The sequence below is a fragment of the Gallus gallus genome, chromosome 35 (genome assembly GCF_016699485.2).
Source record: "Gallus gallus isolate bGalGal1 chromosome 35, bGalGal1.mat.broiler.GRCg7b, whole genome shotgun sequence".
In the NCBI taxonomy this organism is placed as follows: Eukaryota; Metazoa; Chordata; class Aves; order Galliformes; family Phasianidae; genus Gallus; species Gallus gallus.
In genome coordinates, this window is record NC_052566.1 from 70,684 (window position 1) to 98,087 (window position 27,404).

At 57.7% G+C, this 27,404-nt stretch overlaps 15 gene segments (V, D, J or C); 8 read left to right on the top strand and 7 right to left on the bottom strand.

Moving 5' to 3' along the window:
* Positions 1–656: 656 nt before the first annotated feature.
* Positions 657–3,229, top strand: LOC124417475. The segment is given in 3 exon segments: positions 657–816; positions 2,966–3,168; positions 3,206–3,229. Coding segments are annotated over 3 exon segments (381 nt in total).
* A 21-nt stretch (positions 3,230–3,250) lies between these two features.
* On the bottom strand, positions 3,251–3,629 carry LOC121112461. The segment is given in 1 exon segment: positions 3,251–3,629. A coding segment is annotated over 1 exon segment (373 nt).
* A 565-nt stretch (positions 3,630–4,194) lies between these two features.
* LOC124417476 lies at positions 4,195–4,617 on the top strand. The segment is given in 1 exon segment: positions 4,195–4,617. A coding segment is annotated over 1 exon segment (423 nt).
* Positions 4,618–5,199: 582 nt separating this feature from the next.
* On the top strand, positions 5,200–5,660 carry LOC107049423. The segment is given in 1 exon segment: positions 5,200–5,660. A coding segment is annotated over 1 exon segment (423 nt).
* A 2,509-nt stretch (positions 5,661–8,169) lies between these two features.
* On the top strand, positions 8,170–8,746 carry LOC121108135. The segment is given in 2 exon segments: positions 8,170–8,656; positions 8,712–8,746. Coding segments are annotated over 2 exon segments (522 nt in total).
* Positions 8,747–8,772: 26 nt separating this feature from the next.
* On the bottom strand, positions 8,773–9,131 carry LOC112529933 (the record flags this gene model as incomplete). The annotated part of the segment is given in 1 exon segment: positions 8,773–9,131. A coding segment is annotated over 1 exon segment (357 nt), but the record flags the coding sequence as incomplete, so codon positions are not given.
* A 624-nt stretch (positions 9,132–9,755) lies between these two features.
* Positions 9,756–10,372, top strand: LOC121108136 (the record flags this gene model as incomplete). The annotated part of the segment is given in 2 exon segments: positions 9,756–10,070; positions 10,101–10,372. Coding segments are annotated over 2 exon segments (579 nt in total), but the record flags the coding sequence as incomplete, so codon positions are not given.
* A 30-nt stretch (positions 10,373–10,402) lies between these two features.
* LOC112531088 lies at positions 10,403–10,836 on the bottom strand. The segment is given in 1 exon segment: positions 10,403–10,836. A coding segment is annotated over 1 exon segment (417 nt).
* A 280-nt stretch (positions 10,837–11,116) lies between these two features.
* LOC121108137 lies at positions 11,117–11,572 on the top strand. The segment is given in 1 exon segment: positions 11,117–11,572. A coding segment is annotated over 1 exon segment (456 nt).
* A 230-nt stretch (positions 11,573–11,802) lies between these two features.
* On the bottom strand, positions 11,803–14,876 carry LOC107049444. The segment is given in 2 exon segments: positions 11,803–12,153; positions 14,800–14,876. Coding segments are annotated over 2 exon segments (426 nt in total).
* Positions 14,877–15,622: 746 nt separating this feature from the next.
* Positions 15,623–16,062, bottom strand: LOC112531058. The segment is given in 1 exon segment: positions 15,623–16,062. A coding segment is annotated over 1 exon segment (420 nt).
* Positions 16,063–17,021: 959 nt separating this feature from the next.
* LOC112531079 lies at positions 17,022–23,200 on the bottom strand. The segment is given in 2 exon segments: positions 17,022–17,278; positions 23,006–23,200. Coding segments are annotated over 2 exon segments (426 nt in total).
* An 837-nt stretch (positions 23,201–24,037) lies between these two features.
* LOC121108138 lies at positions 24,038–24,577 on the top strand. The segment is given in 1 exon segment: positions 24,038–24,577. A coding segment is annotated over 1 exon segment (525 nt).
* Positions 24,578–25,420: 843 nt separating this feature from the next.
* LOC121108139 lies at positions 25,421–25,919 on the top strand. The segment is given in 2 exon segments: positions 25,421–25,823; positions 25,882–25,919. Coding segments are annotated over 2 exon segments (441 nt in total).
* Positions 25,920–26,510: 591 nt separating this feature from the next.
* LOC121108140 lies at positions 26,511–26,989 on the bottom strand. The segment is given in 1 exon segment: positions 26,511–26,989. A coding segment is annotated over 1 exon segment (471 nt).
* Between the last annotated feature and the right edge of the window lie 415 nt (positions 26,990–27,404).

A 27,404-nucleotide genomic window follows, 5' to 3' on the forward strand; every position in this document is an offset into this window, starting at 1 on the left:
GGAGCCGCCGCCACACGGCCTCCTGGAGCCGGGCATCACTCAGACCACAGTGAGTCCCCATAGAGACCTCATAGAGACTCCATAGACATCCCATTCAGTCCCCATAACGTCTCCATAGAGAGCACACTGAGGTCACATGGAGTCCCTACTCCGGTTTCGAAGAGACACTATTGAGGTCCCATGGGCACTCAGTAGAGATCCCATAGAGACCCATTGAGATCCCATTGGGGCTTCACTGAGATCTCAGAAGTGATGGTGGTGAGAGATGGATCCAGTGATGCAGATGGTCATGGTCATGAATATGGGTATGGGTATGGGTATGGGTATGGGTATGGATATGGATATGGATATGGGTATGGGTATGGATATGGATATGGGTATGGGTATGGGTATGGGTATGGGTGTGTGTACGGGTATGGGGCTGGTAATAGGGATGGCAGTGGTGCTGCTGACTGTGACAGAGCCCGTGTGTGGGCCTCGGCCTCAGTACAGCTACAATGGGGTCTCAATGGGATATCTGGGAGGTCTTCAGAGGGTCTCTATGAGTCTGAAAAGGTCTCTATGGGCTCTCTGGAGGTCTATGGGGGGTTTATGAGGCCCGGCTCCACGAGGCCGTGTGGCGGCGGCTCCGTCAGCGCTCTCTGTCCTTCCCCACAGGGCTGATGGCGGCCGTGACGTTGGACGAGTCCGGGGGCGGCCTCCAGACGCCCGGAGGAGGGCTCAGCCTCGTCTGCAAGGCCTCCAGGTTCACCTTCAGCAGTTACAGCATGGGTTGGGTGCGACAGGCGCCCGGCAAAGGGCTGGAATGGGTCGCTGGTATTGATGATGATGGTAGTTTCACACACTATGGGGCGGCGGTGAAGGGCCGTGCCACCATCTCGAGGGACAACGGGCAGAGCACAGTGAGGCTGCAGCTGAACAACCTCAGGGCTGAGGACACCGCCACCTACTACTGCACCCGATCTTCTTGTGGTGGTGATTATGAAGCTGGTTGTATCGGCGTTGCTCCATGACTGAGTGATGTCCTCCAACGCCCAGATGGGCAGATCAGAGCCCGAGGGTTGGAGATGAGACCAGAATGCACAGAACTCAGCCCAAATCCGCAGCACTGAGCACAGTGTGGTGGAACTGATCACAGGAATGTCAGGAAATGGGGTGGTGATGGATACAGATGTGGATACGGTGATGCAGACGGTCATGGTCATGGTTATCGCCATGGTTATGGTCATGGGTATGATCATGCACGTGGATATGGACATGAATACCGATGTGGGTGTGGATATGGGTATGGTTATGGACATGGTGATGGCTGTGCTGACAGTGCCAGAGCCGTGTCCGTGCCCAGCACAGCCCCACATCGCACGGCTCCATACAGCAGCAGTGTGGAGCTGAGCCCCAATGTGGGCACGGAGCCCATCCCCTCTCTCAGCACAGCGGGGGGACGAGAGGACGGAGGGTCTCTTCAGAACTCAGCCGTTCTGGGCTTCCACGCACAGCTCCACTTCTTTGTCCCAGCACACAGCTCGGCATCCCAGGGGAGACCTTCCCAAAGGGAGATGGCCACGTGTCCCCGTGCCGTCCATGTAACCATGATAAGCATCACAACAACCAGTACAAGTAGTTTTGGCGCAGTAGTAGGTGGCGGTGTCCTCAGCCCTGAGGTTGTTCAGCTGCAGCCTCACTGTGCTCTGCCCGTTGTCCCTCGAGATGGTGGCACGGCCCTTCACCGCCGCCCCATATGCTGTGCTACTACCACTGCTGCTAATAACACCGACCCACTCCAGCCCCTTTCCGGGCGCCTGTCGCACCCACTGCATCTCATAACTGCTGAAGTCGAACCCGGAGGCCTTGCAGACGAGGCTGAGCCCTCCTCCGGGCGTCTGGAGGCCACCCCCGGACTCGTCCAACGTCACGGCCGCCATCAGCCCTGTGGGGAAGGACAGAGAGCGCTGACGGAGCCGCCGCCACACGGCCTCGTGGAGCCGGGCCTCACTGAGTCTGCATAGACATCCCATAAAGACCTCACAGAGACTCCAGAGATATCCCATAGTGACCCCATAGATGCCCCATACGGTTCCCAGAGATATCCCAAAGAGATCCCGTCGAGACCACATCGTCACCCTTTAGTTACATCGGTCACATCTAATAAAGACCACATTCAGATCCCATGCAAAGCGCATTGGTGCCCCTCAGAGACCCCACAGAGTCCCCTCAGAGACCCCATTGATGTCCTTTTGATACCCCAGAGGGACTCCACTGAAGCTCAAGCGAGGCCGGGCCCCCCCTGGAGGGGCAGCCAAGATCTCCTTCCGTCCCGGCTTCTCCAACATCAGCCCTCGTGCCCCCTTCGTCCTCCTCTGGGCCACCCCTTCCAGTCGGCCCCATCCCCAGAGAGGCCTCAATGGGATCTCTATGAGGTCTCTGTGAGATGCTGGTGGTGTTTGAATGGGATGTGGAGGGGATCTCCGTAATTTCTATAGGTTCTCAATCACGTCTCTATGAGATCTCAGTGAGATCTCTACAGAGTCCCTAAGGGGGGTCAATGGCATCTTTATGGGGTCTCTATGGGACCACTAATGGGTCTCCATGGGGTCTCAATAGCGTCTATAGGAAAACGGAGTGAGGACTCCATGAGATCTCAGTGTGCTCTCAATGGAGACATTATGGGGACTGGATGGGATCTCTATGGAGTCTCTATGAGGCCTCTATGAGGTCTCTATTGGGTCTAAATGGGGTCTGAGTGAGGCCCGGCTCCACGAGGCCGTGTGGCGGCGGCTCCGTCAGCGCTCTCTGTCCTTCCCCACAGGGCTGATGGCGGCCGTGACGTTGGACGAGTCCGGGGGCGGCCTCCAGACGCCCGGAGGAGGGCTCAGCCTCGTCTGCAAGGCCTCCGGCTTCACTTTCATCCATTTCCGGATGAACTGGCCGCGCCAGGCGCCCGGCAAGGGGCTGGAGTTCGTCGCAGGTATTCAGAGTGATGGTAGTGACACAACATACGGGCCGGCGGTGGATGGCCGTGCCACCATCTCGAGGGACAACGGGCAGAGCACAGTGAGGCTGCAGCTGAACAACCTCAGGGCTGAGGACACCGGCACCTACTACTGCACCAGAGCTCCTTGTAGTGCTACTTGGAGTTGTGGTACTTGGAGTTATGCTTATCGTATCAACGTCGCTCCTGGACTGAGTGGTGTCACCCACAGCCCAGAGAGAGAGATCAGAGCCCAAGTGATGTCACCTGGGATGGGATCTCTCAATCCTCCATTCTGTCCTGGAGCGACATCGATACTGTAAGCATCACAACAACCACGACCAGTATAAGCACTTTTGGCGCAGAAGTAGGTGCCGGTGTCCTCAGCCCTGAGGTTGTTCAGCTGCAGCCTCACTGTGCTCTGCCCGTTGTCCCTTGAGATGGTGGCACGGCCCTTCACCGCCGCCCCGTAGTTTGTGCTACTACCAGCAGCATTAATACCAGCGACCCACTCCAGCCCCTTGCCGGGCGCCTGTCGCACCCAGTTCATGCCGTAACTGCTGAAGGTGAACCCGGAGGCCTTGCAGACGAGGCTGAGCCCTCCTCCGGGCGTCTGGAGGCCGCCCCCGGACTCGTCCAACGTCACGGCCGCCATCAGCCCTGTGGGGAAGGACAGAGAGCGCTGACGGAGCCGCCGCCACACGGCCTCGTGGAGTCAGGCCACACTCAGTCCCCATACAATTCCCACCGAGATGTCATCGAGACCCATAGAGATGCCACAGAAACCCCACAGGGGCACTGTAGAGATTTCACTGAGGTTTCATGGAGACCTCCAAGAGAACTCATAGAAATTTCACTGAGATTTGCACTGAGTTCTGGACATTTCGGGCTCAGCTCCGTCCCTCTCCGTGGTTTCAGTGCCTTCTCAGTGGGGTCTCAGTGAGGATTCTATCACATCCCATAGGGTCCCGAAGGATCTCATTGATGTCTGTAAGGTTACGCAGTGCAACCTCTGTGAGATCTCTGTGCTGTTTAATGAGATATCTATGGGATCTCTATGGGGTCCCTACAGGGTCTTTATGGGGTTTCAGAGGTATATCTATGGCTGTCTATGCCATTGCAGAGGGGTCTCTATGGGATATCTATGGGGTCTCAGTGAGGCCTGGCTCCACGAGGCCGTGTGGCGGTGGCTCCGTCAGCGCTCTCTGTCCTTCCCCACAGGGCTGATGGCGGCCGTGACGTTGGACGAGTCCGGGGGCGGCCTCCAGACGCCCGGAGGAACGCTCAGCCTCGTCTGCAAGGCCTCCGGGTTCACCTTCAGCAGCTATCAGATGAACTGGATCCGACAGGCGCCCGGCAAAGGGCTGGAGTTCGTCGCTGCTATTAACAGATTTGGGAATAGCACGGGTCATGGGGCGGCAGTGAAGGGCCGTGTCACCATCTCGAGGGACGATGGACAGAGCACAGTGAGGCTGCAGCTGAGCAACCTCAGGGCTGAGGACACCGGCACCTACTACTGCACCAAGGGTGCTTACGGTTATTGTGGTAGTGGTAGTTGGTGTGCTGCTGGTCCTGGTCACACGGACGGCACGGGGACACGAATTCATCTGCATCTGGGAAGGTACCCCCCAGGATGCAGAGCTCTGTGATGAAGGCAATTAAGTTTTGTCCCTAACGAGGCTGATTCCATTACCATCACGGTCATTGTTTCCATACACATGTCCATATCCATACCCATAACCATGACCATAACCATGACCATGACCATCTGCATCACCATATCCATATCCATACCCATATCCACCTCAATCTTTTCTGACATTCCCGTGATCACTTCCATCACCGTGTGCTCACTGCTGTGCATTTGGGCTGAGTTCTGTACATTCTGGGCTCCGCTCCATCCTTTGGGCTCTGATCTCCCAATCTGAACTTTGGACTCCACTCAGTCCATGAGTGACATCGATACCATACGCATCATTACCACCAGCACAACCACTGCCATAAGCTCTGGCTCAGTAGAAGGTGGCTCTTAGGGAACTCCATACAATCTCTATGAATTCTCCGTGCAGTCTCAATGACGTCTCTGTGGGATCTCTATGGGGTCTCTACAGAGTATCTATGGGGTTTCAGTGGCCTCTCTACGGGTCTGTAAGACATCTCAGGGGGGTCTCACTGCGGTCTCAGTGAGGCCCGGCTCCACGAGGCCGTGTGGCGGTGGCTCCATCAGTGCTCTCTGTCCTTCCCCACAGGGCTGATGGCGGCCGTGACGTTGGACGAGTCCGGGGGCGGCCTCCAGACGCCCGGAGGAGTGCTCAGCCTCGTCTGCAAGGGCTCCGGGTTCACCTTCAGCAGTTATGCCATGGGTTGGATGCGCCAGGCACCCGGCAAGGGGCTGGAGTATGTCGCGGGTATTAGAAGTGATGGTAGTAACCCAAACTACGGGGCGGCGGTGAAGGGCCGTGCCACCATCTCGAGGGACAACGGGCAGAGCATAGTGAGGCTGCAGCTGAACAACCTCAGGGCTGAGGACACCGCCACCTACTACTGCGCCAAACGTGGTTCCAGTGATAGTTATGGTGTTACTGCTGCTGGTGGTGTTGGTCAGCATTCTGGTTGGATCGTCGCCACTTCTCTTTCCATCTCTCAGGCCCAGCCACGTGTGGGGACCCAGCTCTGAGTGTGGGGCAGAGCAGCTCACTGACCCCCATCTCCCCGTGCCGCTGCCCGACCCCTCTCTGCACGAAGGACTTTTCCCCTACATCCAACCTGACCCCCAACGTGCAATGTGACCCCATCTCCTCTCATTGTAACACAGTTCATGGAGCAGAGCTGACCCCCCCTGACCCCAACCTCCTCTCGGGGTCAGCGCTTCACCCCTGAGCTCAGCTCTGCAATGTGGGCCACAGCTCAGCACATTCCAGGATGGGTTCTGTCAGTGGTGGGCGAGGTGTGGGACATGTGGGGTGGGTGGGAGCAGGAAAATGTGGGATGCTGTCGATCTCACCAACACCAGAACCAAAATCTCTGGCACAGTAGTAGGTGCCAGTGTCCTCAGCCCTGAGGTTGTTCAGCTGCAGCCTCACTGTGCTCTGCCCGTCGTCCCTCGAGATGGTGGCACGGCCCTTTACCGCTGCCCCGTATGCTGTGTAACTACCAGTGTTGCTAATACTTGCGACGAATTCCAACCCCTTGCCGGGCGCCTGTCGCACCCAGTTCATCCAGAAATGGATGAAGGTGAACCCGGAGGCCTTGCAGACGAGGCTGAGCGCTCCTCCGGGCGTCTGGAGGCCGCCCCCGGACTCGTCCAACGTCACGGCCGCCATCAGCCCTGTGGGGAAGGACAGAGAGCACTGACGGAGCCGCCGCCACACGGCCTCGTGGAGCCGGGCCTCACTGAGACCCCATAGATATCCCATAGAGACCCCCCTGGGATGTCGTACAGACCCATAGAGACCTCATTGAAACCCCATAAAGATTATGTAGTGACCGCTTAGACATCCCCCAGAGACCTCACTGTTGCCCAGAAACACCACGGAGGCCCCACGGATAACGAACACAGACCGGGGCCCACCTGGAGGGGCAGGAAGGAGGAGTAGGATGAAGGCACGAGGGCTGATAGCAGTGAATGCAGGTGTGGAGCCTTTCTGGGCCGGTTCTGATCTTATGAGATCCCTCCAGAAGCCCGGAGGAGGGCTCAGCCTCGTCTGCAAGGCCTCCGGGTTCTCCATCAGCAGTTACAGCATAGGTTGGATGTGACAGGTGCCCGGCAAAGGGCTGGAGTGGGTCGGTGTTATTAGCGGCAGTGGTAGTAGCACAGCATATGGGGCGGCGGTGAAGGGCCGTGCCACCATCTCGAGGGACAACGGGCAGAGCACAGTGAGGCTGCAGCTGAACAACCTCAGGGCAGAGGACACCGGCACCTACTACTGCGCCAAAGGTGCTAGTAGTTGTGGTGGTTGTGGTGGTGCTCACGGTATTGACGTCGCTCCAGGAGTGAATGGAGGATTGAGAGATCCCAGCCCAGGCGACATCACTTGGGCTCTGATCTCTCCCTCTGGGCTGCAGGTGACACCACTCAATCCCGGAGCGACATCAATACAATAAGCATAACTCCAAGTGCCACAACGCCAAGTAGCACTACAAGGAGCTCTGGTGCAGTAGTAGGTGGCGGTGTCCTCAGCCCTGAGGTTGTTCAGCAGCAGCCTCACTGTGCTCTGCCCGTTGTCCTTCGAGATGGTGGCACGGCCATCCACCGCCGGCCCGTAGAATGTGGTACTACCATCATTCTCAATACCAGCGACCCACTCCAGCCCCTTGCCGGGCGCCTGGCGCACCCACTCCATGGAATAACTGCTGAAGGTGAACCCGGAGGCCTTGCAGATGAGGCTGAGCCCTCCTCCGGGCGTCTGGAGGCCGCCCCCGGACTTGTCCAATCTCACGGCCGCCATCAGCCCTGTGGGGAAGGACAGAGAGCGCTGACGGAGCCGCCGCCACACGGCCTCGTAGAGCCGGGCCACACTCAGACCACAGAGAGTCCCCATGGAGACCTCATAAAGACTCCATAGACATCTCATCGAGTCCCCATAATGTCTCCATTGAGAGCACACTGAGATCTCATGGAGTCCTCACTCCGTTTTCCTATAGACGCTATTGAGACCCCATGGAGACCCATTAGTGGTCCCATAGAGACCCCATAAAGATGCCATTGACCCCCCTTAGGGACTCTGTAGAGATTTCACTAAGATCTCATAGAGATGTGACTGAGAACCGATAGAACATACAGAGATCCCCTCCACATCCCATTCAAACACCACCAGCGTCTCACAGAGACCTCATAGAGATCCCATTGAGGCCTCTCTGGGGATGGGGCCCACTGGAAGGGGTGGCCCAGAGGAGGATGAAGGGGGCACGAGGGCTGATGTTGGAGAAGCCGGGATGGAAGGAGATCTTGGCTGCCCCTCCAGGGGCGCCCCGGCCTCGCTTGAGCTTCAGTGGAGTCCGTCTGGGGTATCAATGGGACATCAATGGGGTCTCTGAGGGGACTCTGTGGGGTCTCTGAGGGGTCTCAATGCGCTTTGCATGGGATCTGAATGTGGTCTTTATTAGATCTGACCAATGTAAGTAAAGGGTGTAGATGTGGTCTCTACGGGATCTCTTTGGGATATCTCTGGGAACTGTATGGGGTATCTATAGGGGTCACTATGGGATACCTATGGGGTCTCTGTGAGGTCTTTATGGGATGTCTATGCAGTCTCAGTGAGGCCCGGCTCCACGAGGCCGTGTGGCGGCGGCTCCGTCAGCGCTCTCTGTCCTTCCCCACAGGGCTGATGGCGGCCGTGACGTTGGACGAGTCCGGGGGCGGCCTCCAGACGCCCGGAGGAGCGCTCAGCCTCGTCTGCAAGGCCTCCGGGTTCACCTTCAGCAGTTTCCACATGGCCTGGGTGCGACTGGAGACCAGCAAAGGGCTGGAATACGTCGCAAGTATTAGCAGTGATGGTAGTGACACAACATACGGGGCGGCGGTGAAGGGCCGTGCCACCATCTCGAGGGACAACGGGCAGAGCACAGTGAGGCTGCAGCTGAACAACCTCAGGGCTGAGGACACCGCCACCTACTACTGCACGAAATGTGCTTACAGTAGTGGTTGTGATTATGAAGCTGGTGGTATCGACGCTGCTCCAGGATTGAGTGATGTCCTCCAACGCCCAGATGGACAGATCAGAACTCCACTTCTTTGTCCCAGCACACAGCTCTGCATCCCAGGGGGAACCTTCCTGAAGCAGATGAACTCGTGTCCCTGTGCTGTCCATGTAACCAGGAGCAGCAGCACACCAACCATAAGCACAACCATAACCAGCAGCACTTTTGGCGCAGAAGTAGATGCCGGTGTCCTCAGCCCTGAGGTTGTTCAGCTGCAGCCTCACTGTGCTCTGCCCGTCGTCCCTCGAGATGGTGGCACGGCCCTTCACCGCCGACCCGTAGCTTGTGCTACTACCACTGTAAATACCAGCGACCCATTCGAGCCCCTTGCCGGGCGCCTGGCGCACCCACTGCATGCTGTAACTGCTGATGGAGAACCCGGAGGCCTTGCAGACGAGGCTGAGCCCTCCTCCGGGCATCTGGAGGCCGCCCCCGGACTCGTCCAACGTCACGGCCGCCATCAGCCCTGTGGGGAAGGACAGAGAGCGCTGACGGAGCCGCCGCCACACGGCCTCGCAGAGCCGGGCCTCATAGGCCATTCGTAGAACCCCACAGAGCACATGGAGACATTTTCAGACTCATAGAGACCCTCTGAAGACCTCTCAGATATCCCATAGAGACCCCATTGCAGCCCTATTGAGGCCGAGGCCCACACACGGGCTCTGTCAGAGTCATCAGCACCACTGCCATCCCTATTACCAGCCCCATACCCATACCCATACCCATATCCATATCCATATCCATACCCAAACCCATACCCATACTCATGACCATGGCCATCTGTATCACTGGATCCATCTCTCACCATCATCACTTCTGAGATCTCAGTGAAGCCCCAGTGGGATCTCAATGGGTCTCTATGGGATCATTAATGAGCCTCCATGGGGTCTCTATAGTGTCTCTACGAAACCGGAGTAGGGACTCCATGTGACCTCAGTGTTCTCTCTATGGAGGGATTATGGAGTCTCTATGGGATCTCTATGGAGTCTCTATGAGGTCTCTATGAGGACTCTCTGTAGTCTGAGTGTGGCCCGGCTCCACGAGGCCGTGTGGCGGCGGCTCCGTCAGCGCTCTCTGTCCTTCCCCACAGGGCTGATGGCGGCCGTGACGTTGGACGAGTCCGAGGGCGGCCTCCAGACGCCCGGAGGAGCGCTCAGCCTCGTCTGCAAGGCCTCCGGGTTCACCTTCAGCAGCTTCAACATGTTCTGGGTGCGACAGGCGCCCGGCAAGGGGCTGGAATACGTCGCTGAAATTAGCGGCACTGGTAGTAGCACATACTACGCGCCGGCGGTGAAGGGCCGTGCCACCATCTCGAGGGACAACGGGCAGAGCACAGTGAGGCTGCAGCTGAACAACCTCAGGGCTGAGGACACCGGCACCTACTACTGCGCCAAAGCTGCTGGTAGTTGTACTTACGGTTATAGTTGTGCAGGTGGTTGTGGTCAGCACTCTGGTTTGATCATCGCCACTTCTCCTTTCCATCTCTCAGGCCCAGTCACGTGTGGGGACCCAGCTCTGACTGTGGGGCAGAGCAGCTCACTGACCCCCACCTCCCCGTGCCGCTGCCCGACCCCTCTCTGCACAAAGGACTTTTCCCCTACATCCAACCTGACCCCCAACGTTCAATGTGACCCCATCTCCTCTCATTGTAACACAGTTCATGGAGCAGAGCTGACCCCCCCAGACCCCAACCTCCTCTCGGGGTCAGCGCTTCACCCCAGAGCTCAGCTCTGCAATGTGGGCCACAGCTCAGCACATTCTGGGATGGGTTCTGTCAGTGGTGGGCGAGGTGTGGGACATGTGGGGGTGGGTGGGAGCAGGAAAATGTGCGATGCTGTCGATCTCACCAACACCAGAACCAAAATCTCTGGCACAGTAATAGGTGCCGGTGTCCTCAGCCCTGAGGTTGTTCAGCTGCAGCCTCACTGTGCTCTGCCCGTCGTCCCTCGAGATGGTGGCACGGCCCTTCACCGCCGCCCCGTATGCTGTGTAACTACCAGTGTTGCTAATACTGGCGATGAATTCCAACCCCTTGCCGGGCGCCTGTCGCACCCAGTTCATCCAGAAATGGATGAAGGTGAACCCGGAGGCCTTGCAGACGAGGCTGAGCCCTCCTCCGGGCGTCTGGAGGCCGCCCCCGGACTCGTCCAACGTCACGGCCGCCATCAGCCCTGTGGGGAAGGACAGAGAGCACTGACGGAGCCGCCGCCACACGGCCTCGTGGAGCCGGGCCTCACTGAGACCCCATAGATATCCCATAGAGACCCCCCTGGGATGTCGTACAGACACATAGAGACCTCATTGAAACCCCATAAAGATTATGTAGTGACCGCATAGACGTCCCCCAGAGACCTCACTGTTCCCCAGAAACACCATGGAGGCCCCACGGATACACAACTGAGACCGGGGCCCACCTGGAGGGGCAGGCAGGAGGAGTAGGATGAAGGCATGAGGGCTGATAGCAGTGAATGCAGGTGTGGAAACTTTCTGGGCCGTTCTGATCCATTGAGATCCCTCCAGAAGCCCGGAGGAGGGCTCAGCCTCGTCTGCAAGGCCTCCGGGTTCACCTTCAGTGGTTACCTCATGTTCTGGGTGCGCCAGGCGCCCAGCAAGGGGCTGGAATACGTCACAGTTATTAGCCCTGATGGTAGTACCCCAAAATACGGGGCGGCGGTGAAGGGCCGTGCCACCATCTCGAGGGACGACGGGCAGAGCACAGTGAGGCTGCAGCTGAACAACCTCAGGGCTGAGGACACCGCCATCTACTACTGCACCAAAAATGCTGATGCTGGTACTCCTGATGCTGGTGAGATCGACAGCATCCCACATTTTCCTGCTCCCACCCACCCCCACATGTGCCGCACCTCGCCCACCACTGACAGAACCCATCCCAGAATGTGCTGAGCTGTGGCCCACATTGCAGAGCTGAGCTCAGGGGTGAAGCGCTGACCCCGAGAGGAGGTTGGGGTGAGGGGGGGTCAGCTCTGCTCTATTGGTTGTATTACAATGAGAGGAGATGGGGTCACATTGCACCGGGGGGGTCAGGTTGGATGTAGGGGAAAAGTCCTTCGTGCAGGGAGGGGTCAGGCAGCGGCACGGGGAGGTGGGGGTCAGTGAGCTGCTCTGCCCCACACTCAGAGCTGGGTCCCCACACGTGGCTGGGCCTGAGACATGGAAAGAGAAGTGGCGACGATCCAACCAGAGTGCTGACCAACACCACCAGCAGCACAACTATAACCGTAAGTACAACCACCAGCAGCTTTGGCGCAGTAGTAGGTGCCGGTGTCCTCAGCCCTGAGGTTGTTCAGCTGCAGCCTCACTGTGCTCTGCCCGTTGTCCCTCGAGATGGTGGCACGGCCCTGCACCGCCGGCCCATATCCTGTGCTACTACCAGTGCTGCCAATACCAGCGACCCACTCCAGCCCCTTGCCGGGCGCCTGTCGCACCCAGTTCATGGCGTAACTGCTGAAGGTGAACCCGGAGGCCTTGCAGACGAGGCTGAGCCCTCCTCCGGGCGTCTGGAGGGATCTGATAAGATCAGAACCAGCCCAGAAATGCTCCACGCCTGCATTCACTGCTATCAGCACTCTTTCCTCCTTCCTACTCCTCCTTCCTGCCCCTCCAGGTGGGCCCCGGTCTCAACTGCGTATCCATGGGGTCTCCATGGTGTACTGAGAGACAGTGAGGTGTCTGTGGGATCTCCATTGGGGTCTCTACAGAATCTTTATGGGGTTTCTATGGTGTCTCTAAGGGACTGTGTGACATCTCATGGGTGTCTCTATGGGGACTCTCTGTGGTCTGAGTGAGGCCCGGCTCCACGAGGCCGTGTGACGGCGGCTCCGTCAGCGCTGTCTGTCCTTCCCCACAGGGCTGATGGCGGCCGTGACGTTGGACGAGTCCGGGGGCGGCCTCCAGACGCCCGGAGGAGGGCTCAGCCTCGTCTGCAAGGCCTCTGGGTTCACCTTCAGCGATTATGGCATGGGTTGGATGCGGCAGGCTCCCGGCAAAGGGCTGCAATATGTTGCCAGAATTAACAGTGCTGGTAGTTACACAAACTACGGGTCGGCGGTGAAGGGCCGTGCCACCATCTCGAGGGACAACGGGCAGAGCACACTGAGGCTGCAGCTGAACAACCTCAGGGCTGAGGACACCGGCATCTACTACTGCACGAGAGGTGGTGCTGCTGGTAGTTGTGCTGGTTGTGCTGAAGATATCAGTGTCACTCCTGCATTTGGTGGTCTCACTCACCGCCCACAGGGAGAGATCAGAGCCCGAGGGATGGAGCAGAGCTCAGAATGTACCGAACTCAGCCCAATTGCACAGCAGTGAGCACAGTGTGAAGGAAGTGATCACAGGACTGTCAGAATATGTGATGGGGATGGATATGGATATGGACACGGCAATGCTGATGATCATGGTCATGGTTATGGATATGGATATGGATATGTGCATGGAATCAATGATGGTGATGGTAATGGACTCAGCCTCGTTAGGGACAAAAATCATTGCCCCCATCACAGAGCTCTGCATCCCAGGGGGAACCATCCCAGATGCAGATGAACTCGTGTCCCCGTGACGTCCATTTGACCAGCATAAGCACCATACCAACCACCAGCACAGCTATAACCACCAGGACTTCTGGTGCAGTAGTAGGTGCCGGTGTCCTCAGCCCTGAGGTTGTTCAGCTGCAGCCTCACTGTGCTCTGCCCGTTGTCCCTCGAGATGGTGGCACGGCCCTTCACCGCCGCCCCGTAGCTTGTGTAACTACCAGTGCTGCTAATAGCTGCGACGAATTCCAGCCCCTTGCTGGGCGCCTGTCGCACCCAGAACATGTTGAAGCTGCTGAAGGTGAACCCGGAGGCCTTGCAGACGAGGCTGAGCCCTCCTCCGGGCGTCTGGAGGCCGCCCCCGGACCTCCACACCTCTGTCCTTCCCCACAGGGCTGATGGCGGCCGTGACGTTGGACGAGTCCGGGGGCGGCCTCCAGACGCCCGGAGGAGGGCTCAGCCTCGTCTGCAAGGCCTCCGGGTTCACCTTCAGCGATTATGGCATGGGCTGGATGCGACAGGCACCCGGGAAGGGGCTGGAATACGTCGCTGCTATTAACAGTTTTGGCAATAGCACGGGCTATGCGGCGGCGGTGAAGGGCCGTGCCACCATCTCGAGGGACAGCGGGCAGAGCACAGTGAGGCTGCAGCTGAACAACCTCAGGGCTGAGGACACCGGCACCTACTACTGCACGAAATGTGCTTACAGTGGTTGTGGTGGTGGTTGGTGGGCTGGTGCTGCTGGTTACATGGACAACACGGGGACACGAGTTCATCTCCTTTTGTGAAGGCTCCCCCTTGGATGCAGAGCTCTGTGATGAAGGCAATGAAGTTTTGTCCCTTATGAGGCTGATTCCATTATCATCACCATCATTGTTTCCGTACACATGACCATATCCATACCCATAACCATGACCATGACCATCTGCATCACCATATCCATATCCATACCCATATCCACCCCAATCTTTTCTGACATTCCTGGGATCACTTCCATCACCGTGCGCTCACGGCTGTGCATTTGGACTGAGCTCTGTGCATTCCGGGCTCCGCTCCATCCCTTGGGCTCTGACCTCCCAGTATGAACAACCTCAGGGCTGAGGACACCGCCACCTCCTACATTGCGAAAGTTAGTCACGATTGTGGTGTGCTTACTCTGTTTACTATGCTGGTGACATGGACAGCACAGGGACACGAGTTCATCTGCTTCGGGAAGGTTCCCCCTGGGATGCAGAGCTGTGTGCTGGGACAAAGAAGTGGAGTTCTGATCAGTCCATCTGGGCGTTGGAGGACATCACTCAATCCTGGAGCAGCGTCGATACCACCAGCTTCATAATCACAACCACTACTGTAAGCACATTTCGTGCAGTAGTAGGTGGAGGTGTCCTCAGCCCTGAGGTTGTTCAGCTGCAGCCTCACTGTGCTCTGCCCGTTGTCCCTCGAGATGGTGGCACGGCCCTTCACTGCCGGCGCGTAGTATGTGCTACTACCAGTGCTGCTAATTTGAGCGACGTATTCCAGCCCCTTGCCGGGCGCCTGGCGCACCCAGAACATGTAGAAGCTGCTGAAGGTGAACCCGGAGCCCTTGCAGACGAGGCTGAGCGCTCCCCCGGGCGTCTGGAGGCCGCCCCCGGACTCGTCCAATGTCACGGCCGCCATCAGCCCTGTGGGGAAGGACAGAGAGCGCTGACGGAGCCGTCGCCACACGGCCTCGTGGAGCCGGGCCACGCTTAGACCCCATAGAGACCCCCCTGAGATGTCATACAGACCCTTAGAGAGGCCACTGAAACCCCATAGATACCCTGTAGGGACCCCATAGAGATCCCATAGAGACCTCATTGAGACTGCACAGAGATTTCATAGAGACTGCATGGCGTTCCCTAAGAGACGTTATTACGATCTCATAGGGACCCCAATGAGATTTGGTCGAAACATCATTGAGACCCTACTGAGAACACACTGAGACCCCGTAGAAACCCTACAGTGTCCCAAAGAGGTCAGAGCCCACCTGGAGAGGTGAGCAAGTGGACAAGGAACAACCTCAGGGCTGAGGACACCGCCACCCTCTACTGAGCCAGAGCTTATGGCAGTGGTTGTGCTGGTGGTAATGTTGCGTATGGTATTGATGTCACTCATGGACTGAGTGGAGCCCAGAATTCAGATTGGGAGATCAGAGCCCAAAGGATGGAGTGGAGCCCAGAATGTACAGAACTCAGCCCAAATGCACAGCCGTGAGCACACGGTGATGGAACCAATCCCAGGACTATGGATATGGATATGGATATGGATATGGTGATGCAGATGGTCATGGTCATGGTTATGGATATGGATATGGACATGTGTATGGAAACAATGATGGTGATGGTAATGGAATCAGCCTCGTTAGGGACAAAAATCATTGCCCCCATCACACAGCTCTGCATCCCAGGAGGAACCATCCCAGATGCAGATGAACTCGTGTCCCCGTGCCGTCCATGTAACCAAGATCAGCAGCACACCAACCATAAGCACAACCATAACCACCAGCACTTTTGGCGCAGAAGTAGATGCCGGTGTCCTCAGCCCTGAGGTTGTTCAGCTGCAGCCTCACTGTGCTCTGCCCGTTGTCCCTCGAGATGGTGGCACGGCCCTTCACCGCCGCCCCGTAGTATGTGCTACTACCACTGTAAATACCAGCGACCCATTCCAGCCCCTTGCCGGGCGCCTGGCGCACCCACTGCATGGTGTAACTGCTGAAGGAGAACCCGGAGCCCTTGCAGACGAGGCTGAGCGCTCCTCCGGGCGTCTGGAGGCCGCCCCCGGACTCATCCAACGTCACGGCCGCCATCAGCCCTGTGGGGAAGGACAGAGAGCGCTGACGGAGCCGCCGTCACACGGCCTCGTGGAGCCGGGCCTCACTCAGACCACAGAGAGTCCCCATAGAGACACCCATGAGATGTCACACAGTCCCATAGAGACAGCATAGAAACCCCATAAAGATTCTGTAGAGACCCCAATGGAGATCCCACAGACACCTCACTGTCTCTCAGTACACCATGGAGACCCCATGGACACGCAGTTGAGACCGGGGCCCACCTGGAGGTGCAGGAAGGAGGAGTAGGATGAAGGCACGAGGGCTGATAGCAGTGAATGCAGTCGTGGAGCATTTCTGGGCCGGTTCTGATCTTATGAGATCCCTCCTGATGCCCGGAGGAGGGCTCAGCCTCGTCTGCAAGGCCTCCGGGTTCACCTTCAGCAGCCATGGCATGGGCTGGGTGCGACAGGCACCCGGCAAGGGGCTGGAATACGTCGCAAGTATTAGCAGTGATGGTAGTGACACATCATACGGGTCGGCGGTGAAGGGCCGTGCCACCATCTCGAGGGACAACGGGCAGAGCACAGTGAGGCTGCAGCTGAACAACCTCAGGGCTGAGGACACCGCCACCTACTACTGCGCCAAAGCTGCTGGTAGTGGTGCTGGTTGTGCTGATAATATTGGCGTCAATCCCGGATTTGGCGGAGTCATCCACAGCCCACATGGGGAGATCAGAGCCCAAGGGATGGAGCTGAGCTCAGAATGCACAGAACTCAGCCCAAATGCACAGCCGTGAGCACACAGTGATGGAAGCGATCCCAGGAATGTCAGAACATGTGATTTGGATGGATATGGATGTGGATACGGCGATACGGATGGCCATGGTCATGGTTATGGCTATGGATGTGGGTATGGATATGGGTACGGTTATGGACATGGACATGAGTATGGAATCAGTGATGGTGACGGTCATGGAATCAGCCTCGTTAGGGACAGAACTTCATTGCCTCCATCACAGAGCTCTGCATCCAAGGGGGAACCAACCCAGATGCAGATGAACTCGTGTCCCCGTGCCGTCCATGTCACCAGCATAAGCAGCACACAAACCACCAGCACAACCATAACCACTATCAGCAGTTTTGGCGCAGTAGTAGGTGCCGGTGTCCTCAGCCCTGAGGTTGTTCAGCTGCAGCCTCACTGTGCTCTGCCCGTTGTCCCTCGAGATGGTGGCACGGCCCTTCACCGCCGGCGCGTAGTATGTGTTACTACCACCACTATAGCTAATAGCTGCTTCCCAATTCCAGCCCCTTGCCGGGTGTCTGTCGCACCCACTGCATGCTGTAACTGCTGAAGGTGAACCCGGAGGCCTTGCAGATGAGGCTGAGCCCTCCTCCGGGTGTCTGCAGGGCTCTCCTAAGAACAAAACCAGCCCTCACCTCCTCCACTCTCAGCTTTGTCACCATCCACCCCCATAGCTCCCATCTGCTCCTCTTGGCCGCTCCGGCCTCCTCTGGGATCTGTAGGGCATCTACGGGGTCTCACTGTGTTCTCAGTGGGGTCTCTATGAGGTTTCAATAGAACCTCATTGGTGTCTCTATGAGATCTCAGTAATGCCTGAAAGGGAATTCAATGCAATCCCTATGAGATCACTGTGGAGTCTCAATGAGGTCTCTGAGGGGTCTCTATGGGGCCTCTACAGGATCCTTCTGGGGTTTCAGTGGTGTCTCTATGGCTCTTGATGACATCTCAGTGGGGTCTACATGGGGGCAGAGTGTGGCCGGGCTGCACGAGGCCGTGTGGCGGCGGCTCCGTCAGCGCTCTCTGTCCTTCCCCACAGGGCTGATGGCGGCCGTGACGTTGGACGAGTCCGGGGGCGGCCTCCAGACGCCCGGAGGAGGGCTCAGCCTCGTCTGCAAGGGCTCCGGGTTCACCTTCAGCAGTTACGACATGGCCTGGGTGCGACAGGAGCCCAGCAAAGGGCTGGAATACGTCGCAAGTATTAGCAATACTGGTAGTGACACATCATACGGGCCGGCGGTGAAGGGCCGTGCCACCATCTCGAGGGACAACGGGCAGAGCACAGTGAGGCTGCAGCTGAACAACCTCAGGGCTGAGGACACCGCCACCTACTACTGCGCCAAAACTACTTGTACTGGTTGTAGTTACGGTTGCAGATGTGCTGGTGGTGTTGGTCAGCACTCTGGTTTGATCGTCATCACTTCTCTTTCCATCCCTCAGGCACAGCCCTTGTGGGGACCCCCCTCTGAGTGTGGGGCAGAGCAGCTCACTGACCCCCACCTCCCCGTGCCGCTGCCCGACCCCTCTCTGCACGAAGGACTTTTCCCCTACATCCAACCTGACCCCCAACGTGCAATGTGACCCCATCACCTCTCATTGTAATACGTCCAATAGAGCAGAGCTGACCCCCCTTAACCCCAACCTCCTCTCGGGGTCAGCGCTTCACCCCTGAGCTCAGCTCTGCAATGTGGGCCACAGCTCAGCACATTCCAGGATGGGTTCTGTCAGTGGTGGGCGAGGTGTGGGACATGTGGGGGTGGGTGGGAGCAGGAAAATGTGGGATGCTGTCGATCTCACCAACACCAGAACCAAAATCTTTGGCACAGTAGTAGGTGGCGGTGTCCTCAGCCCTGAGGTTGTTCAGCTGCAGCCTCACTGTGCTCTGCCCGTCGTCCCTCGAGATGGTGGCACGGCCCTTCACCGCCGCCCCGTATGCTGTGTAACTACCAGTGTTGCTAATACTCGCGATGAATTCCAACCCCTTGCCGGGTGCCTGTCGCACCCAGTTCATCCAGAAATGGATGAAGGTGAACCCGGAGGCCTTGCAGACGAGGCTGAGCGCTCCTCCGGGCGTCTGGAGGCCGCCCCCGGACTCGTCCAACGTCACGGCCGCCATCAGCCCTGTGGGGAAGGACAGAGAGCACTGACGGAGCCGCCGCCACACGGCCTCGTGGAGCCGGGCCTCACTGAGACCCCATAGATATCCCATAGAGACCCCCCTGGGATGTCGTACAGACCCATAGAGACCTCATTGAAACCCCATAAAGATTATGTAGTGACCGCATAGACGTCCCCCAGAGACCTCACTGTTCCCCAGAAACACCATGGAGGCCCCACGGATACACAACTGAGACCGGGGCCCACCTGGAGGGGCAGGCAGGAGGAGTAGGATGAAGGCACGAGGGCTGATAGCAGTGAATGCAGGCGTGGAGCATTTCTGGGCCAGTTCTGATCTTAGGAGATCCCTCCAGAAGGCCGGAGGAGGGCTCAGCCTCATCTGCAAGGCCTCCGGGTTCACCTTCAGCAGTTATGCCATGAACTGGGTGCGACAGGCGCCTGGCAAGGGGCTGGAATACGTCGGTCTTATTAGCAGCAGTGGTACTACCACAAAATACGGGGCAGCGGTGAAGGGCCGTGCCACCATCTCGAGGGACAACGGGCAGAGCACAGTGAGGCTGCAGCTGAACAACCTCAGGGCTGAGGACACCGCCACCTACTACTGCACCAAAATTGCTGATAGTGGTTATAGTTGTGTTCTTGGTTGGAGTGCTGCTGCTCCTGGTTACATGGACGGCACACGGACACGAGTTCATCTGCATCTGGGATGGTTCCCCATGGAATGCAGAGCTCTGTGATGGGGGCAATGAAGTTTTGTCCCTAATGAGGCTGACTCCATTACCATCACCATCACTGATTCCGTACGCATGTCCATATCCATACCCATACCCATATCCATACCCGTATCCATAACCATGACCATGATCATCAGCATCGCCGTATCCATATCCATATCCATCCCCATCACATATTCTGACAGTCCTGTGATCACTTCCTTCACACTGTGCTCACTGCTGTGCAATTGGGCTGAGTTCGGTACATTCTGAGCTCAGCTCCATCCCTCGGGCTCTGATCTCTCCCTGTGGGCGGTGGGTGAGACCACCAAATGCAGGAGTGACACTGATATCTTCAGCACAACCAGCCCAACTACCAGCACCACCACCTCTCGTGCAGAAGTAGGTGGCGGTGTCCTCAGCCCTGAGGTTGTTCAGCTGCAGCCTCACTGTGCTCTGCCCGTTGTCCCTCGAGATGGTGGCACGGCCCTTCACTGCCGGCGCGTAGTATGTGCTACTACCAGTGCTGCTAATTTGAGCGACGTATTCCAGCCCTTTGCCGGGCGCCTGTCGCACCCAGAACATGTTGAAGCTGCTGAAGGTGAACCCGGAGGCCTTGCAGACGAGGCTGAGCGCTCCTCCGGGCGTCTGGAGGCCGCCCCCGGACTCATCCAACGTCACGGCCGCCATCAGCCCTGTGGGGAAGGACAGAGAGCGCTGACGGAGCCGCCGCCACACGGCCTCGTGGAGCCGGGCCACACTCAGCCCACATAGAGTGCGTATAGAGACCCGTAGAGAGGCTCCATAGAGATCCCATAGAGACCCCGTAATGTCTCCATTGACAGCACACTGAGGTCACATGGAGTCCCTACTCCAGTTTCATAGAGACACTACTGAGATCCCATGGGCTCTCATTAGAGATCTGATAGAGACCCATCGAGATCCCATAGGGGCTTCTCTGAGATCTCAGAAGTGATGATGGTGAGAGATGGATCCAGTGATACAGATAGTCATGGTCATGAGTATGGGTACGGGAACGGGTATGGGTATGGATATGGATATGGATATGGGTATGGGTATGGGGCTGGTAATAGGGATGTCAGTGGTGCTGATGACTGTGACAGAGCCCGTGTGTGGGCCTCGGCCTCAGTAGGGCCGCAATGGGGTCTCAATGGGATATCTGAGAGGTCTTCAGAGGGTCTCTATGAGTCTGAAAAGTTCTCCATGTGCTCTGAGGGGTTCTACGAATGGCCTATGAGGCCCGGCTCCACGAGGCCGTGTGGCGGCGGCTCCGTCAGCGCTCTGTCCTTCCCCACAGGGCTGATGGCGGCCGTGACGTTGGACGAGTCCGGGGGCGGCCTCCAGACGCCCGGAGGAGCGCTCAGCCTCGTCTGCAAGGCCTCCGGCTTCACCTTCAGCAGTTATGAGATGCAGTGGGTGCGACAGGCGCCCGGCAAAGGGCTGGAGTGGGTCGCTGGTATTGGCAGCACTGGTAGTGGCACAAGATACGGGTCGGCGGTGCAGGGCCGTGCCACCATCTCGAGGGACAACGGGCAGAGCACAGTGAGGCTGCAGCTGAACAACCTCAGGGCTGAGGACACCGGCACCTACTACTGCGCCACAAGTCCTGGAGGTTATGGTTGTGCTGGTGGTTGGTGTGCTGCTTATCTTGGTTACATGGACGGCACGGGGACACGAGTTCATCTGCATCTGGGTTGGTTACCCCTGGGATGCAGAGCTCTGTGATGGGGGCGATGATTTTTGTCCCTAACGAGGCTGATTCCATGACCGTCACCATCACTGATTCCATACTCATGTCCATGTCCATATCCGTACCCATATCCATACCCACATCCATAGCCATAACCATGACCATGGCCTTCCGCATCGCCGTATCCACATCCATATCCATCCCCATCGCATGTTCTGACATTCCTGGGATCACTTCCATCACTGTGTGCTCACGGCTGTGCATTTGGGCTGAGTTCTGTGCATTCTGAGCTCAGCTCCATCCCTCGGGCTCTGATCTCCCCATGTGGGCTGTGGATGACACCGCCAAATCCGGGATTGACGCCAATATTATCAGCACAACCAGCACCACAACCAGCAGCTTTGGCGCAGTAGTAGATGGCGGTGTCCTCAGCCCTGAGGTTGTTCAGCTGCAGCCTCACTGTGCTCTGCCCATTGTCCCTCGAGATGGTGGCACGGCCCCTCACCGCGGGTGCGTAACTTGTGCTACTACCATCACCGCTAATAGCACCGACGTATTCCAGCCCCTTGCCGGGCGCCTGGCGCACCCAGTGCATGCCACGGTCACTGAAGGTGAACCCGGAGGCCTTGCAGACGAGGCTGAGCGCTCCTCCGGGCGTCTGGAGGCCGCCCCCGGACTCGTCCAACGTCACGGCCGCCATCAGCCCTGTGGGGAAGGACAGAGAACGTTGATGGAGCCGCCGCCACACGGCCTCGTGGAGCCGGGCCTCACTGAGACCCCATAGATATCCCATAGAGACCACCCTGGGATGTCGTACAGACCCATAGAGACCGCATTGAAACCCCATAAAGATTATGTAGTGACCGCATAGACGTCCCCCAGAGACCTCACTGTTCCCCAGAAACACCATGGAGGCCCCACAGATACACAACTGAGACCGGGGCCCACCTGGAGGGGCAGGCAGGAGGAGTAGGAAGGAGGCACGAGGGCTGATAGCTGTGAATGCAGGGGTGGAGCATTTCTGGGCTGGTTCTGATCTTATGAGATCCCTCTTGACGCCCGGAGGAGGGCTCAGCCTCGTCTGCAAGGCCTCCGGGTTCACCTTCAGCAGTTACAGCATAGGTTGGATGTGACAGGTGCCCGGCAAAGGGCTGGAGTGGGTCGGTGTTATTAGCAGCAGTGGTAGTAGCACAGCATATGGGGCGGCGGTGAAGGGCCGTGCCACCATCTCGAGGGACAACGGGCAGAGCACAGTGAGGCTGCAGCTGAACAACCTCAGGGCTGAGGACACCGGCACCTACTACTGCGCCAAAGGTGCTAGTAGTTGTGGTGGTTGTGGTGGTGCTCACGGTATTGACGTCGCTCCAGGAGTGAATGGAGGATTGAGAGATCCCAGCCCAGGCGACATCACTTGGGCTCTGATCTCTCCCTCTGGGCTGTGGGTGACACCACTCAATCCAGGAGCGACATCTATACGATAAGCATAACTCCAAGTACCGCAACTCCAAGTAGCACAACCAGCAGCTTTGGTGCAGTAGTAGGTGGCGGTGTCCTCAGCCCTGAGGTTGTTCAGCTGCAGCCTCACTGTGCTCTGCCCGTTGTCCTTCGAGATGGTGGCACGGCCATCCACCGCCGGCCCGTAGAATGTGGTACTACCATCATTCTCAATACCAGCGACCCACTCCAGCCCCTTGCCGGGCGCCTGTCGCACCCACTCCATGGAATAACTGCTGAAGGTGAACCCGGAGGCCTTGCAGATGAGGCTGAGCCCTCCTCCGGGCGTCTGGAGGCCGTCCCCGGACTCGTCCAACGTCACGGCCGCCATCAGCCCTGTGGGGAAGGACAGAGAGCGCTGACGGAGCCGCCGCCACACGGCCTCGCGGAGCCGGGCCACATTCAGACCCCATTGAGACCCAATAGAGACCTCATAGAGACCTCATAGAGACTCCATAGAGATCCCATCCAGTCCCCATAATGTCTCCATTGAGAGCACACTGAGATCTCACGGAGTCCCCACTTTGTTTTCCTATAGACGCTATTGAGACCCCATGGAGACTCATCAGTGATCCCATAGAGACCCCATAAAGATGCCATTGACACCCCTTAGGGACTCTGTAGAGATCTCACTGAGATCTCATAGAGACGTGACTGAGAACCGATAGAAATTACAGAGATCCTCTCCACATCCCATTCAAACACCACCAGCGTCTCACAGAGACCTCATAGAGATCCCATTGAGGCCTCTCTGGGGATGGGGCCCACTGGAAGGGGTGGCCCAGAGGAGGATGAAGGGGGCACGAGGGCTGATGTTGGAGAAGCTGGGAGGGAAGGAGATCTTGGCTGCCCTTCTAGGGTGGGCCCAGCCTCGCCTGAGCTTCAGTGGAGTCCGTCTGGGGTATCAATGGGACATCAGTGGGGTCTCTGAGGGGACTCTGTGGGGTCTCTGAGGGGTCTCAATGTGCTTTGCATGGGATCTGAATGTGGTCTTTATTAGATCTGACCGATGTAAGTAAAGGGTGTAGATGTGGTCTCGACGGGATCTCTTTGGGATATCTCTGGGGACCGTATGGGGTATCCATGGGATATCTATGGGGTCTCTGTGAGGTCTTTATGGGATGTCTATGTAGACTCAGTGAGGCCCGGCTCCACGAGGCCGTGTGGCGGCGGCTCCATCAGCGCTCTCTGTCCTTCCCCACAGGGCTGATGGCGGCCGTGACGTTGGACGAGTCCGGGGGCGGCCTCCAGACGCCCGGAGGAGGGCTCAGCCTCGTCTGCAAGGCCTCCGGGTTCACCTTCAGCAGTTACGACATGGCCTGGGTGCAACAGGAGCCCAGCAAAGGGCTGGAACACGTCGCAAGTATTAGCAGTGATGGTAGTGACACAGCATATGGGGCGGCGGTGAAGGGCCGTGCCACCATCTCGAGGGACAACGGGCAGAGCACAGTGAGGCTGCAGCTGAACAACCTCAGGGCTGAGGACACCGCCACCTACTACTGCACGAAATGTGCTTACAGTAGTGGTTGTGATTATGAAGCTGGTGGTATCGACGCTGCTCCAGGATTGTGTGATGTCCTCCAACGCCCAGATGGACGGATCAGAACTCCACTTCTTTGTCCCAGCACACAGCTCTGCATCCCAGGGGGAACCTTCCCGAAGCAGATGAACTCGTGTCCCTGTGCCGTCCATGTCACCAGCATAGTAAACACAGTAAGCACACCACAATCGTGACTAACTTTCACACAGTAGTAGGTGGCGGTGTCCTCAGCCCTGAGGTTGTTCAGCTGCAGCCTCACTGTGCTCTGCCCGTTGTCCCTCGAGATGGTGGCACGGCCCTTCACCGCCGACCCGTAGTATGTGCTACTACCACTACAGATACCAGCGACCCATTCGAGCCCCTTGCCGGGCGCCTGTCGCACCCACTGCATGGTGTAACTGCTGAAGGTGAACCCGGAGGCCTTGCAGACGAGGCTGAGCCCTCCTCCGGGCGTCTGGAGGCCGCCCCCGGACTCGTCCAACGTCACGGCCGCCATCAGCCCTGTGGGGAAGGACAGAGAGCGCTGACGGAGCCGCCGCCACACGGCCTCGTGGAGCCGGGCCTCATAGGCCATTCGTAGAATCCCACAGAGCACATGGAGACATTTTCAGACTCATAGAGACCCTCTGAAGACCTCTCAGATATCCCATTGAGACCCCATTGCAGCCCTATTGAGGCTGAGGCCCACACACGGGCTCTGTCACAGTCATCAGCACCACTGCCATCCCTATTACCAGCCCCATACCCATACACATACCCATATCCATATCCATATCCATACCCAAACCCATACCCATACTCATGACCATGACCATCTGTATCACTGGATCCATCTCTCACCATCATCACTTCTGAGATCTCAGTGAAGCCCCAACGGGATCTCAATGGGTCTCTATGGGATCATTAATGAGCCTCCATGGGGTCTCTATAGTGTCTCTACGAAACCGGAGTAGGGACTCCATGTGACCTCAGTGTGCTCTATATGGAGGGATTATGGAGTCTCTATGGGATCTCTATGGAGTCTCTATGAGGTCTCTATGGGGACTCACTGTGGTCTGAGTGAGGCCCGGCTCCACAAGGCCGTGTGGCGACGGCTCCGTCAGCGCTCTCTGTCCTTCCCCACAGGGCTGATGGCGGCCGTGACGTTGGACGAGTCCGGGGGCGGCCTCCAGACGCCCGGAGGAGCGCTCAGCCTCGTCTGCAAGGCCTCCGGCTTCACCTTCAGTGACCGTGGCATGCACTGGGTGCGACAGGCGCCCGGAAAGGGGCTGGAGTTCGTCGCGGGTATTAATGCTGCTGGTAGTGGCACAGGATACGGGGCAGCGGTGAAGGGCCGTGCCACCATCTCGAGGGACAACGGGCAGAGCACAGTGAGGCTGCAGCTGAACAACCTCAGGGCTGAGGACACCGCCATCTACTACTGCGCCAAAAGTGCTTATGGTGATTATGATGGAGACGAAATCGACGTCGCTCTGGAAATTTGTGGTGTCACCCACAGTTCAGATTGGGAGATCAGAGCCCAAGGGACGGAGCTGAGCCCAGAATGTCCAGAACTCAGCCCAAATCTCAGTGTAATTTCTATGGGTTCTCTTGGAGGTCTCCATGAAACCTCAGTGAAATCTCTACAGTGCCCCTGTGGGGTTTCTGCGGCATCTCTATGGGTTTCTATGACATCTCGGTGGGTCTCAGTGTGATCTCCATGGGGCAGAATATGCAGAACTCAGCCCAAATCTGCAGCAGTCAGCACACGGTGATGGAAGTGAACACAGAACGTTCCTCAGACGTGATGGGGATGGATACGGATACGAGTATGGATAAGTTGATGGGGATGGTCATGGTCATGGTTATCGTTGTGCTTATGGTCGTGGGTCTGCTTATGGGTTTGGATATGGGTATGCTTATGGACATGGTGATGGCAGTGGTGGTGCTGACAGTGCCGGAGCCGTGTCCGTGCCCAGCACAGCCCCACATCGCACGGCTCCATACAGCAGCAGCGTGGAGCTGAGCCCCAATGTGGGCACGGAGCCCATCCCCTCTCTCAGCACAGCGGGGGGACGAGAGGACGGAGGGTCTCTTCAGAACTCAGCCGTTCTGGGCTTCCATGCACAGCTCCAATTCTTTGTCCCATCACAGAGCTCTGCATCCCTGGGGGAACCATCCCAGATGCAGATGAACTCGTGTCCCCGTGCCGTCCATGTAACCAGGATCAGCAGCATACCAACTACCACTACCACTATAACCGTAAGCATCTTTGGCGCAGTAGTAGGTGGCGGTGTCCTCAGCCCTGAGGTTGTTCAGCTGCAGCCTCAGTGTGCTCTGCCCGTTGTCCCTCGAGATGGTGGCACGGCCCTTCACCGCCGCCCCGTAGTTTGTGCCACTACCACTGCTGTAAATACTTGCGACGCACTCCAACCCTTTGCCGGGCGCCTGTCACACCCACTGCATCTCATAACTGCTGAAGGTGAACCCGGAGGCCTTGCAGACGAGGCTGAGCGCTCCTCCGGGCGTCTGGAGGCCGCCCCCGGACTCGTCCAACGTCACGGCCGCCATCAGCCCTGTGGGGAAGGACAGAGAGCGCTGACGGAGCCGCCGCCACATGGCCTCGTGGAGCCGGGCCTCACTCAGACCTCATAGAGTCCCCATAGAGACCTCAAAGAGACTCCATAGAGATCCCAAGGAGACCCCATAATGTCTCCATTGAGGGCACACTGAGGTCACATGGAGTCCCCACTCTGGTTTCGTAGATACTCTATAGAGACCCCATGGAGGTTCATTAGAGATCCCATAGAGACCCATCGAGATCCTATAGGGGCTTCACTGAGATCTCAGAAGTGATGATGGTGAGAGATGGATCCAGTGATGCAGATGGTCATGAATATGGATATGGGTATGGATATGGGTATGGCTATGGGTATGGGTATGGATATGGATATGGGTATGTGTATGGATATGGGGCTGGTAATAGGGATGGCAGTGGTGGTGCTGACAGTGACAGAGCCCGTGTGTGGGCCTCGGCCTCAA